General features: G+C 36.5%; 1 protein-coding gene across 2 annotated transcripts in view; it reads right to left on the bottom strand.

Annotated features, from left to right (window-relative positions):
* Nucleotides 1-14,283, bottom strand: part of RYR2 (ryanodine receptor 2) — a 391,343-nt gene that overhangs the window by 219,846 nt on the left and 157,214 nt on the right. For both annotated transcript variants that reach the window (XM_042025322.1, XM_042025323.1), the window contains 3 exons: nucleotides 12,403-12,477; nucleotides 11,573-11,651; nucleotides 10,679-10,791 (listed from right to left, as the gene is read on the bottom strand). In XM_042025322.1, the coding sequence (XP_041881256.1) occupies nucleotides 10,679-10,791; nucleotides 11,573-11,651; nucleotides 12,403-12,477 (267 nt within the window). The remainder of the gene's footprint in view (nucleotides 1-10,678; nucleotides 10,792-11,572; nucleotides 11,652-12,402; nucleotides 12,478-14,283) is intronic.

Raw genomic sequence — 14,283 nt, 5'->3', positions numbered from 1 at the left:
TACTGTAGGTATATAACTTAGTGAATGGCAGACTAGGATGGGAGATTAGAATCTGCAGCCCAGCTCCAGCTCTATTTTTGCCCTGTGGGCCTTAATTTTGTTAGGGTTCTTCTGAGATCACAATACCAATCCAGTTAGTGACAACAAGCAATTCAACCAAAGCAGGAATATTACTTTTCGAGGAAAACACATCATTCAGGATAGACAAAAGAGGAGGAGAACTCCTCCATCATTTATATCTGCCATCAGTAGAGCACTTCTTCTAACTGTGTGTTTTGTACATGTTAATTAACTGATTTTCAAACATGGAACTATCAATTGAATTAGCGTTACACTTCTATAGACAGGACACTGAACAAAAATACATTGCTGACGTCTCTCTTCAGAGCACCTGTAATTTTTATCCATTCATTGGATTCCAGTTGCAGTTCTGATTATAATCCAGATGTCTCAAGGTGAGTCACCAGAGAATTATAACTTTAAAAAAGGATGGTTCAAATGATACAACATACGATCTCCAAGGCAGAGTATATTCTGCAATTCCTTCCTTATCCTCACTTCCCTAGATTCGTTGCAGCATCCTTAAATTTACAACTGACAGCAGGGGTTCCTACCATTTACAATTACATAAACTATGGTGTTCACTCCCTAGAACAATTCATAGAAAACAATAAAAGGAAGCTTTGACCATGTAGAGAAAATATCCTGTTAACGGATATCCAAGGATTCAATTATATCAAATGTATTAAAAAAATCCCAAAAGATTAGAGATGCCAGTATTTATCCTGGCATTGCCCAAGTTTTTAGTGCTACACTTTAACAATCTCAATGTTGTTTTAAAGCAATCTGCTCTCTGTCTGTAACTTACTGGACTTTATTGGTTTTGCGTTTTCAGCACAATAAAGGTATCAAAATGAAACAATTTCCGTACGTGATGTCTAGGATGTGGACATGACACTGACACTGGTGCTGAACAGTCTCCATACATACTACACAGATATTTTTTACCTGGCGTATCAGTGCATCTGGCAGAAGTGGAAGGTTGCCATCATTGATGAGGACCACATGCATAGCACGTCTTTTGGGTATGTAGTAATGTTTGGAAAGCAGGAATATGTTTGGTTCAGGAATCCTGCTGTCTATTCTGATCTTCATATGGGTCTTCCCCACTACAGGCAGGTTGTCTCAACCAAGTAATGTATTTCCTGCACCAGTGTCCAGGTTCAAGCAAAAAGCTAGATTTGTCTTCCCTACTGTTAGACTGATAATCTCCTAAACCAGCATTTAACCTGCAACAGGGTTTTTATCTCTTCTCAGATTTAAATCATGGTATTTTATGAATATGGGTTAACACTACAGTCCACAGGCAGTTTATGTCAAGGATAAACTCCAAGACTCATCTCTGAGAATACTGCAGGTTTCCCAACTGAATGTAATGGCATATTGTAAACTCTATACTGCTCTGCAGCAAAGTAACAATCATAACTCTGTCCCTAGGTCTTCAAAAAGAACACAGTGTATTTAAGCTCACTGAAGAGCTTAGGAATCAGATGTTAATTTCCACAAGAACCCTTTAGCAGTGATTGCTGCATCATAGCTGCATTTACAAGAGCTCTGAATAACTCAATGATACATTTTAAATTTCACAGTCTACATGAAAGTTTCTCTTCTCCAAAATGTGTGTGTGTCAAAAGACAAAAATGTAAAGAAAGGAAAACTTTTGCTTCAGGCTTCCTCTTGGCTAAGGTGTGTCAATATTGCCAGTTTATCTAGCAATATCTATTTTCATCTGCAGTTTGATAACTCAGCCTTCAATCTCAGGCCATTTCAAATGGCAAGAATAGCAAAAGAAAAGTAATAAACATTATTTACTGGAAGATTTTGAAAATTATGTATAAAGCAGTGCACTTCTCAGAATGTTTAAGTACTATACAACCACAGCATCAACCACACTCCTTCAGATTTCTTAGTACCAGCTGGTGCAGAGATAAATGGAAGCTATTTCCTTTCCTGTACACAGAGACTCTGACAGCCCTTGCTTCCTGACTTAAAATTACTACACTGATCCCAACAGAAAAGCAGTTTCAAACAATTAGGCACCTATCCTCAAGTGACCCAAGAACCCCTGAGATGTTCCAAGTCTTGAACAGACACCATTCCCGTAACAGGTACACAAGAATGTACTTGCAACTACAACTAAAGAAAACCAAAAATGTACCAAAACAAAACAAATTATACTCCTTTTCCTTTTTTTCTCTTTTCTTTTTTTTTAATTAGGAAGGGAAAAATATTTTGCATCCAAAACCCAATGAATTAGCAAACTTCAGTAAAAAATCAAAGGTTAAACTAAATACACAGTCTCTAGAAACAAAACCACTTGTTAACTTCCCACTTATGTCATTTCTATTCAAATTTATTACCTGAGTCATTGAAAAAGTATTCTGTAACAGAGTATTATATTGAAACAGTCAAAACAAATACCAATATTTATTCACAAGGAAGGGAGATATTGGACAGAACTAACATAATAATAACTGCATCTTTGTAAAATTTTTACAGAATTAGGGGTTTGTGCTTGTGTCTTATAGTGGCAATATATTTATATTTATTGAAACATCTATGAACGCTTTGAAAAAGTTTGCATAAAAATGGGTAACTTACACTATTGAACAAAAAATTATTTTCTAAATTTTGATCCATAGTAGGCAAAGCCCAGGAAATTTTCAAAGGGTTTAAAGTACTAAAAAATCCTGTTTTCTTTGCATTTCTTCAGAGTGATTTAAACAGTTGGTCCGCAAACCTAAGAGCAAAGTGAATTTTTTCATTGATACAGAAAGAGAATTTCAGCAATATACTAAGCAATTCCAACTCCTTCACTCAGCATAAATTTACCATCAGTAAAGGGAGAGTAGAAGCTAAAACCCACAGATACTCAGAAATTTACCATTACAACAAACCAGCTACTCCGCTACCGCTTAGCTGAGCATGGGTAATTGCAGATGCAGGGCAGGAAAGCATAAGGGACCCACAGAGGGTAGAAGGGGGTAGTTTGCATTCCCCCTCTTTATAATAGCTGTCCTTCTGCACTGTATCATGAAAAGCCTGAAGCACATCAGCTACTATGCTTCTAAATTATGATCACTTTGCGTGATTAGTCACAAGAGCTTTCATTAGCAAAGTATTAATTTTACAGAAGCAAGCATCAAAAGTTAGGAAATGTCAAACTAAGTACCCTATGGAAAAAGAATGGCTTCTAGTGAACACATCACTCTACAGTCTTCAATGGCATGATACTATTTTTTGCACATGTGCTACCTAATTGTATGTACAGGATAATGGAGCTCAGTTGGTCAACAGCTGCTCAGTGCTTGGTTTTCCCCTCAATCTTCAGTCTGCAGCCTCATGCTTTATTCAATATAGTCAATTCTTCAAAGGTTTGAAAAGAGAATTAATAATTTCCTCATAGGCTTTTCTCTTGCACCAATTACAGTTTTTCACAATTATTTCAAAATTATCTCACAAAACATAACAAATATTAATGAATTAATTTTCTCAAAGAAGTAGTATTATAGAAGTAGCCCATTTTCCATTGGGGAAGGGAGGTACAGAGATTAAACTAAGAAACTTTCACTAATCTAGGATGCCCAAATTGAGGTGACTGCATCATATGTAGTTTATTGGTCAAGGCATGTCTTACATTCACCTCAGTTGCAGTTATCAAGACTGAGTAACTCTGAGGTTTCAACCCCTAATAAAAGGAGGAGATGCAGGAGACACAACTCCAATAAGGAATATTCCCAGTAAGGGATGAGTAGCGACCTTTTCAAAGCAAGTATACAAGATCGTCTACTCAGCAAATTTCACAGCAGAGTCTGGTACAGAATCTAATTCTCCAGGAAAATACTTAACCATCATATCACCAATCCTCCAAATGCAATTCCCAGCTCAAAATTTCATCTTCAAAGTTGCTTCATACCACAGCTTCCCTAGTACACAGCCCTGACATATCCACTGAACTTTTATCGTCACTGAAAGAGCATCCCAAGAAAAAACAGTGTGGCTGTATGCTTAGCAGATTTCATAAAAATATACCAGTACCATAATTTTTGCATTTTTGCATGCCTGTGATTTTTTAAAATTTAAGAAAATTTTGTGTTATCATTTACATGTAGTTTTCCTGAATTAAAAAAAAAAAAAAGGTAAAAAGAAATTCCACGATTACGGTTTTCTACCTGTTGTTCATGTGCGTAACTTGAAAACCATTTTTTAGACATCTCCTTCTTATCCTACTATAAAAATCATGGCAGGAATTGGCTGTCAACATACCACATGTGACTGCTGTGCCATAATACAATGGGTTTCCTGCATAGTTGCTGGTAGTAGTTATCTACCCTAATTGCTCCAGGTCTCTGCCACTCTTTTCCCTTCCAAATCTTTACCCCAGTCTCACTAGAAATTCTTCCCTGCAAGAGTGGTGAAGCACTGGCACAGGCTGTCCAGAGAGACTGGGGCTGCCCCATCCCCAGCAGTGTTCAAGGCCAAGTTGGATGGGGCCCTGAGCAACCTGCTCTAGTGGAAGGTGAACCTGCCCATGGCTGGGAGGTTGGCACAAGATGATCTTCCAGGCCCCTTCCAACCCAAACATAGAATCTGTGATTCTACGTCTCTCATCTAGCCAAACCAGCTTCCTGACCTAATTACTGCTCACCTTATCACCCAGAATTAGGACCTCCTCCTGCTTCAAAAGGTTCTCCTTAGATCTACGAAGCCTAAGTGGGGTCTTTTAGCTTTTTCTTCTTGCTCAAACTCTTCCTCACATGTCAGCCAGCATTAGACTTCTCTCCAGAAACTCACCATAACTCCTAACCCTCAATTCTTTTTTCATTTATTGGCCTCAGACTTTCTTCTCTCTGGATCTTTGTCCAGCAGTTTAGTTCTCCCCAGAAAGCCCACTCCTCTCTCTTGACATCATTCATTGCCAGTCTCACTCCACTTGCTCTTCTATCAATTCTCCCTGCCAAAACCACACAGTTTTTCTGTCCTAAATTTTGAACACCACTTTAATCAGCGGATGCCTACTCTTCCCTTGTCACCAGCTTCTTGTCCCAGACAATTTGTTAGTCCATTACTGGCTGCCTGCCTTCAGTTGACAATCTTTTCAGCCACTCATTAAGTCCCACTCAGTTTCCCTCCTTCCCAATTCAGTCCCACTCCTGTCGCTGATACATCACCTGCCTTTTGTTCCTTCTACCTTGTCACAGCTTCTTCCTCCACATATCTTAAATGACAGGAGATCACCGGCAGCACACACAACACTGAGTTCTCGGCTGTCAATACAGTGCCTGGCTTCATTCCTGCCTTGAGCAATCCATTTCAAGGAATATCTGCTCCCACCAGGGCTGGCATGTATTTAATTATTCACTGTAGAGGGAGTTTAAACAGTTCACTAACACACAGGAGGTGCTAGCTTATGTAAAATAGAAAAAGTCATCAGACTTTTAGCTACTCAAAGAAAATTTAAACACTCTTCCCTGGTCATGATCAAGCTCCATTGTTTTAAGAGAACGTTTCTTTACTAAGTTTAACCAGGGAGAGGCTTATTGCCTTTTTATTCCTTTTCTTGGTGTTTTTTTTTTTTTTTTTTTTTTGGGGGGGGGTTTTGTTTCATTTTTGGTTTTGCTTTTGTTCTTTCATAAATTATTGAGAAGTACACAAGAAAATGACATCTTTTTTTCTTCCCTGTCTTTGAGCTCAATAACATCTGACCTCTTCTGGATGAAATAAAAAAATTATCTCACACTGATTAAAAAAAGAAAGGGGGAAAAAACCAGAAATAGATGCTACTAATTCTAGTAAATGATTTTTTTTACATCACATGCACTTGATTATAAGTACTTGGAAGCAGGACTCCATAAGGCAGAGCAGCTTGACAGCCTTAATTATTGGAAAGTCCTACCAGCCTCCACAATAACATTTCAAATCATTGTATAAAGACTCCATGGGAACTGCATTATGATCAGTGTAACAGAGCAGCTCAACACTACCTTGGTTCCACTAATTCCAGGTTTGCTTATGCAGATTAAAATTATTCTTTTAAAAAACCTTTTTCATAATTTTTCAATAAAGAGAAATCATGGACTTGTGAATCTACACAGAAGAAAGTAAAGTCCAATACTGAATTTTATACTTTTAGAAAAAATAATGAAAGGGAAGAATAATTTTTTTTTTACATTCAAAAAAAAGGCTAACACACTTCTGTGTTCCCTGATACTACTGCACCAAGAAATTATATAGATATTTAGAAGCTGCTCCAAGCATATGATAATAAATAAAAGAAATAAAACTAGGAGCTGAAAATCAATAATATATTTGATGCAAGAGGATACAGAGGCAGTGCCTTTGCAATACTGAGGAACCTGTCCTCCTGTCAAGGAGTAATGGCATATATCAGCTCCACCTTTAAAATAGTTTGATCTAATTTGGATGCTATTATTTTTGAAAGGGAATTCTGCCATCACTTAACCATGATAAAAATCTTCAAGGAAAAGTTTACATGTCAAAGAAAAGTTCCCGATTAGTTTCTTGTTAGTTTTCAGCAGTCAAAAAAAAAAAGATCATTTCAATCAAATAAGTGTCAAGGCTTCTTCACAGATCTGCATAATGCAGCTGCAGGTCAGCATTGCAGTCACTGAGACAGTAACTCAGTAACTATACATAAATCTCAGGTTATACACCACTGTTGCATTATACTGAAATCTGTGCACTGTAGATTCAATGTTGGGAGGGTTTCCCTCTTTCCTGACTTCTCAGCCAGAACAAATACCGATCTGATGGATGACAATTTTCAGTTTTATCTTTATTTATGCATTTTGTATTTCAACTTTATGTCAAATTATTTTTCTTAAATTATGTTTAAAAGTTATTCAGAGACTTCATGAATTTGAAGGAAATTGCAATTAATTGAACTTCTAAATTATTGAAAATTGGCAATATTGAAAGCAGTCAAGAGATGTAGTTAATAAGAGGCATAGGCAAACCCCAGTGCTAGATACTATTATGTATAAGTTGGGGAAATATGCTAGAAATATTACATCTGTACCTTATCAGGCTGTACTGCCTCAAGAAAAGAAACATAGCAACTCTGGCTTGAACTTAAATGGTGGCAATATTTATAGCAGAACATCTATTTGCTCTGTGCTAACAGGGCTCAGCAGAGCCAAGTTCCCTCTCTGAGTATTTGTCAATAGAGCAGCTCACACATTATATAATGCCACAAGCACTTATGTAAGTGCTTTTCCTCAGAAATGTTACACAGGATAATAAGGATCCAAAATCCCATTGTCTAGGCAAACAGCAAGAGTCAGAGGAAGTTAATGACTTGCCCTGGGGCATTGTTGCGAGTCAAAAGTCAAAATCCACCTCTCTGGACCTTTAGCTTATGATTTTAACATTGATCTTCCTATCAGTTTAGCACTTGTTCAGTGTAAGTAAAAACGATAAGTCTTTGGGGAGAATATAGAGTCAATTGTCCCAAAATATTTTATTTTGTGGAAAGAGGAGAAGGGGTGCTACAGCAAAGTCCTGATATTTCCCTAATACTTAAGAGTGTTGCCAATCAAATGAGGTCTAAACACTAATCTACTGACTACACTGAGATCATAAAGTGTCAATGTTAAATTAATTAAGCTACAGTCAGACAACTGGAAGACCAACTTAAGAAGCTGACATAGTTCTTCTCTCCTCTTGCATTATACAAATTCAACTAAGAGCTGACTACACTTTGAAAAAGCCATGCCCTATGAATGAACTCTATTCATCCGTTATTTTTACACGCACATATTTGCCCCAGGATGGTTAACCTATTTTTCTTTATTCAGAAAGAATTAGCAAATTGCTTGAAAACATAGAGCAATATTGCAATATACAAAGGTGACATCCCAGTCCTATTCCTAACAGCGTATTTACACAGAACACTTGATGGAGGACTTACATTTTACTAAAATTTTAATCACAGAGTATGTAACATACATACACTCAACCCTCAGCATCCTGATGAACACTATTTTCTGTCAAGAGATCCATATGAGGAATTCCACTCCCCTAGAAGAAGCATTCCTCATCTGGATTCAATAGAGCTTATTTGGTCTCAGTATTGAAGCAGATTCACAAACATAACTTCATCTCTCCACAGTCCTATTGTAAAAGGTATCAGTTGCTCCATTCTTTTAAGAGTCGTAGAAAATAGCAGCTACAACATGAGACTGCACTCAACATGAAAACAATGAATTGTGAATATTTTCAAACTTCTATCCTTTGAAGTTATTTTTGTAAACAGCCAAATGGATTAAGACAAAGACTTTAAGACAGAGAGACAGCTTTCATGAAAAATATTCACTTATTGGTAACTTGCTGATTTATTCTTTATCAACTGTTTCAATTTTCATAAAAGCTTCACTGCTTTATTGACAATACTAATATAATTACTGGATAGGTAGCAAAATCACAAATATTTTTATGATTGTGAAGCTACATAGTTTACTAGATCTTATACTAGGCTTGAAAAACATTTGTTCATAAAAATGTGTAAGTGCATGTAAGAGCAAAATTAATTTGCTGAATCCTTGCTCCATCTAACCATCAAACCAGAGCTGTATAACTGAAATAGGCTTAATAACTATTCATTACAGTCTAGCTATAAAACCCTTTAAGACTGCAATACAGTTTTATTTCTCTCTACACTGAAAGTATTATTTATTTTTAGTATATTGATATTTTGCATGGAACATGCAGTACCTGCCTTAACACCACATGTTAAGGAAAATAAGTCTCTGCAGACAGAATCGTGCCTCGTGCTATATAAAAGTACATGTGACAGCCTTGTGAATCAACAGCTGAGGCACAAAGTCTAAATAATAGGCTGAGATGATTATTACTAATTAGAGGCCAGGACACGCCTACACAGAGACACAATCTGTACCAAAATTCAACTTCAGCAACCCAATTCAGCAATTCAAAGTAATCCAATGTCTTTAAATAAAACCCTTCCATTACTTAGATTTCTCATTAATTCAGTCCACAATAAGTTGTTTTTTCACTAGATCTAGTTACAATTCTCATAAAAGTAGTTATTTAAAATAATTTTAAAATGCAAAGATGATCAGAAAGTGTTCAGAATATCTAATTACAAAAAACTCAAAAAATGAGTTATTGAGCTTCCAATTAAAAGTTACAATTATATTCTAATAATTATATTCTCATTTTCCTATGTGTTTCCAAAAGAAGGAAGAATATTTTCAATTTTATAATTGATGTCTTATTAAACTATTCACTTTTTTCTGAAATACTTTAAAAAATCAAAAATAATGTCTCATAGAAAAAGAAAAAAATATGAAAAATAGAGAATAAACTTTAATGTTATATGCACATCTCACAGAATCATAGAATACCCCGAGTTGGAAGGCACCCACAAGGATCATTGAGTCCAACTTCCTGCCCTGTACAGCACCATCCCTAAGAATCACACCCTGTGCCCAAGAGTATTGTCTGAACTCTGTCAGGCTGGTGCTGTGACCATTTCCCTGGGGAGCCTGTTCCAGTGCCCAACCACCCTCTGGGTGAAGATCCTTTTTCTAATATCCATCCTAAACCTCCCCTGACACAGCTTCAGGACATTGCCTTGGGCCCTGTCCCTGGTCATCATAGAGACGAGATCAGTGTCTGCCCCTCTGCTTCCTCTCATGAGGATGTTTTAGACTGCAATGAGGTCTCTCCTCAGTCTCCTCTTCTCCAGGCAGAGCAGAACAAGTGACCTCAGCTGCTCCCCACACAGCTTCCCCTCAAGGGCCTTCACCATCTTCAGTGCCCTCCTAGATCTGAGACAGATTTTTGACAAACTCAAAACGCTTCCTTGTTAAAGAATCTTTTTTTAAGTTGTTATGCCAAATCACTGAGGCTGATTTTTCAGAAGCTTCCAGCACAATTACTTTTCTCTTATTTTCACCTTCTTTTTGCCATAAAGAATAGTTCAGGTGATTGCAACACCAAGAATACCAAAAGAAATTCATCTTAAAGTATTGACCTGCTTCATTACAGAACAAAGGGAGACCCCTTCATGAATAAGAAAGCTATACAAACCAGTGATAAGAAGCAGCTGGCATAATAACTTGTAAAATATTGCAATTATATATAATCATTATTTTAGTTATATTTAATTATGACATATCAGTAGCTCTATATATTACACTGTACTTAATAAAATATTGACCTCTTAAGCCTACAAATCCTACGTACCTAAGTTAGACATTCCAAAATTTTTATACAAAGTTGTAATAAATATGATAGTGTTGTTAACCTAACACTCACACAGATTCTAAGCATCTCAATTATGCAATTTGGAAGAGATTTCTTTTTTTCTGTATTTTCTTATTTTCATCTAAGTAAATTTTTAAACACTTATTCCACTACTGAAATGAACAAAAATTAGATTAGCTCTATATCAAAGTCACACTTTCCAGACCTACAGTGTGTTTTGCAAAATACTTTTAAGAAAAACAGTTTAAGCACCTCAAGTTTTACTTTTAGGAGGTGGAAATGTAAGCCAGATTTTATTACAAAACTTTCATTAATTCTTTTTTTTTCTGCCAAAGAACCACTGTACAGATATTTTTATACAACTTACCAAATATCTTTCTGAAGAGACACTGACTAAAATCAGATCATCTCCAACACGCACTTTTTCTCCTTCTGATCGTTGTTTGGAAGCAGGATGTATGGTCCACCAGCAAGCCTCACCTAATACCAATATTGAGTAACAGCAAAGAAAGAAACAAGAAAGAAAAGACCCAATGTTACTGATATTACTGTCACACTTGTTTCAGTCTTGAAAGTTCTGATCCAGTTTTCAGTTAGCTAAACCAAGTTTCCGTGTGTTCTCAAAAACTAGTATCATTCCTGCGTCACCTTGTTGGAAACTCAGCCCTAAATAATACACATAAGCAAAAGACTAAGACCTCCAGAATAGTGATTCCAGAGTTGAATAAGATGATTGCTCTCTATGTTCTCTAGGCAACCTGGTCCAGGATGCTTTGGCTAAAGCACTTCCCTGTCACCTTCATTCCAGATTCTAGAAAAGGCATTGGAGAATATTCTGCTGAGAATTAGGACAAAGAAATGATGGGAGCAACCCATCATTAAGAGCAATGAAAATAAGCATTTGCATACCGCAAAAAATAATATTCAAAACATCACATAAATCCAAATTCAAATATGTTCTTCCACTTCTACTGACTGTTAGTGCCTCTAATTCCCCAAAATATGTATAAGTACTAAAGTCACAAATTCTGTTCCCATAATAAACCTCATTTTCAGATGTGTCTTCTTTAACTATAACCTTGTTTTTCAGGAAAGAACTCAAATCTTTGAACTGTTCAGTTGTTGCAGCTATTACTCTTACTACTCCTATCTGAAGCAAGGTTTTAAAAAACAAGCAAACAATCTAAATAAGCAATTCTTAGACTTTTATTTTTAGATTGACAGTATTCTTCATTATACAGTCTTTTAAACTAGTGTTTACCTGTTGTGTCCTCTTGCAATCCTACATCAAATGCCAGCTTATCCATTGACGATCGAGATGTAGAGAGACAGCATAGATACTATCAAAAGAAAAAAGCATACATTACTTGTTCTGCTCACTTCCGATAATCCACTGAAATACAAAAAGCCATCAACCTACTAACACAGGATTAAATATTCTTAGATTATACCCATCAGTTATTACCAACAACATGTACGCATGATAAACTGAAATGCACTCAAGGAGACTTGACAAAAATATATGCTCTAAAATAACCTCAGTCTACCCAGGTTGTCTTTTCACGGAGACAGGAATAGTAAGAGTGGAAATGAAGGAGTTGCATCAAATCTCAGCTCCATGAATCCTCACTTGTAGGTAAGGAGTTTAGAACCTGTGTAATTCATCAGGGAATTTCCAAGTGAGACTTCTGTCCAAAATACATGTAAGAAGGAATCTCCTTTTCCACTCAGTCTCCAACATATGCTCAAGTTGACGGCAAGATACCAGCTGCAGATTCAGTCACAGCTTATGCAATATGGAATATCCAAGGGGAAAGATATGAAAATTCCCCAACTCAACCGACAAACAGAGGATTCAGCAGTAGGGGAGCCAGACTTAGTTTTGGCACTTACCCAGATACAACCAGCTTGTTTTCATACTTCCAAGTACCTACCCTTCACAATGGTTTCTAGGAACCACAGTCAAATGCCTCTGATGTGAGTAATTCTCCAGATATCAGTAAATGGCAATATTCTGGGCACTTTCAAACATACCTTTCATACAAAAAAGAAATCATTGCTGCTCCCAACTCATGTAATGTGGTTACATACCATGCCGCTGTAGGAATGGCGCAGCAAGATTGCATGCCCGTAGAGCAGTGTCCGATGCCCACCACCTTGTGCCGACTGAAAGGTAAAGAGAAATGATATACTGGTATGTTCTAGTAAAATGGAGCCTTTTGAGAAAGAAAGAAAGAAAGAAAGATGAGAGAAAACTGTACTTTGAGCCATCTTAGTAAAAAAATTGCAAAAATTTGGTAAAAAATACGTTCTAAAATCTCAAATCCTTTTTCCTTGTGCTGAAAGCAGGTAGCCTTTATGAAGAACATCTTTGATGTGTGTTATGCTACCCTCTACATACTTACCTATTGTTAAATGTCTTCATATTCACCCACTTTCCCTACAAATTATATACTTTTCTACACAGATGGTATGCAGAGGGAGATTGTGGAATATTCTCCTTTTTTTACCGGAGGGTATCCACCAGCCACATTGAAGACCATTAAACTGCAAACTGCTTGTCCCACACTGCTTTAATACTATCAGACAGAAATCTTTATCTGCTAGGACAGGTAAATGTTCAGACATCCCAGCTACCTCAACAGCATTTGGGGTTCTGAAAATTCAGAAATCATGTCCAAGTAATTGTTCCTCTTGAGAAACACAGCATAAATCTTGAGTAAAAGAAAATTAAAGTGATAAGATTCACTTTTATTCCAAGAAACTGCAACCATCCCCAATGTTTTCACTACAGTTTCTATTTATCAATAATCAGTTTAACTACTCATGAAAGAACAAACAGATCTTGTTAGAGCATGAATAACCCTTCAACTTCTGCTGAAGATGTATGTATTCCTTATGCTGAAATGCAGATGACTAGCACTGGACAGGAGCAGAGACTGTCTGACAAAACATTGTGAAGAGCATAAGTTCATACCTCTCTGACAGATCAACTCATATAACATTATGCACAGCACACTCTTCAAGAAGCAGAGATAAGTAAGTATTTTATTAGTCTATAAATGTGACAACTCCATAAGCAGCATTATTCTTTCATATAGGAATCCTAATTTAATTTCTTATACATGGTATTTATACCCTTTCTTTTACCATAGTAGATTGACCTTCTGTCTGACTGGAACATCAGATTAATTACAAAATAAATGAGAAAAAATCATACTATCCTACATCTCCAGCAGCTACATTTTAATGCTGAAGATCAATTTAACTGAATTGCTATGGTGGCAACACGCAATTATTTCCCTTCCATATTTTTTTGTTGCCCTTCTTTATCTTTTATGTATTAGTATTTATTGAACTTTGAATTACTTGATCGAGGAAAAAAAAGAGGGATAGGTGGTGAAACAGCAAGCACTTCAAAAGTAATAATTTTAGCGCTTTTGAGAAACTACCAAGATTTTTTGGCTTTTATGTTTATTGAGAAAAAAGCAGCTTGATGGACACAAGGTATATTTTGACTTTCAACAAACTGCATAGCAGTCAAAATGGAGGGAGGCACAGTGAAAAATCTCTCTGGAAGACTGAATGACATGAATTTTTATTAAGAAATAATCAAAGTCATGGCATTTGTTACAGGCACAGTCGACTGTAAGATATGAAGACTTAGCTCTGAACTACCATTAGCACCACTACTTTTTCCAAAGGCACAAGGAAAGAACAAGGCATTTGATAATGTCAGGCCCACTGTGCCAAAGACGAACACTGAATGTCTGTTACTCATCACATTGAGGAAGAGGGAAAAAAACTGCTGTGAGCATACTGCCCTACCAGCATTTCAGATTTACCTGCAATTTTTATCAACAGCAGACATAGGTACCCAACTAACAAAATCAGTAATACGAACAAAATTTCAAAATTTCACCAGTATTTTTATCAAAAGTATGCTATTTTACTATCCATGAATTCGATATC

The sequence above is a fragment of the Corvus kubaryi genome, unplaced genomic scaffold (genome assembly GCF_017639235.1).
Source record: "Corvus kubaryi isolate FWS band 111438036 unplaced genomic scaffold, C.kubaryi_AGA036_p1.0 37266, whole genome shotgun sequence".
In the NCBI taxonomy this organism is placed as follows: Eukaryota; Metazoa; Chordata; class Aves; order Passeriformes; family Corvidae; genus Corvus; species Corvus kubaryi.
The sequence above is the reverse complement of the archived record's forward strand: the minus strand, read 5'-3'. Positions and strand labels throughout refer to the sequence as shown.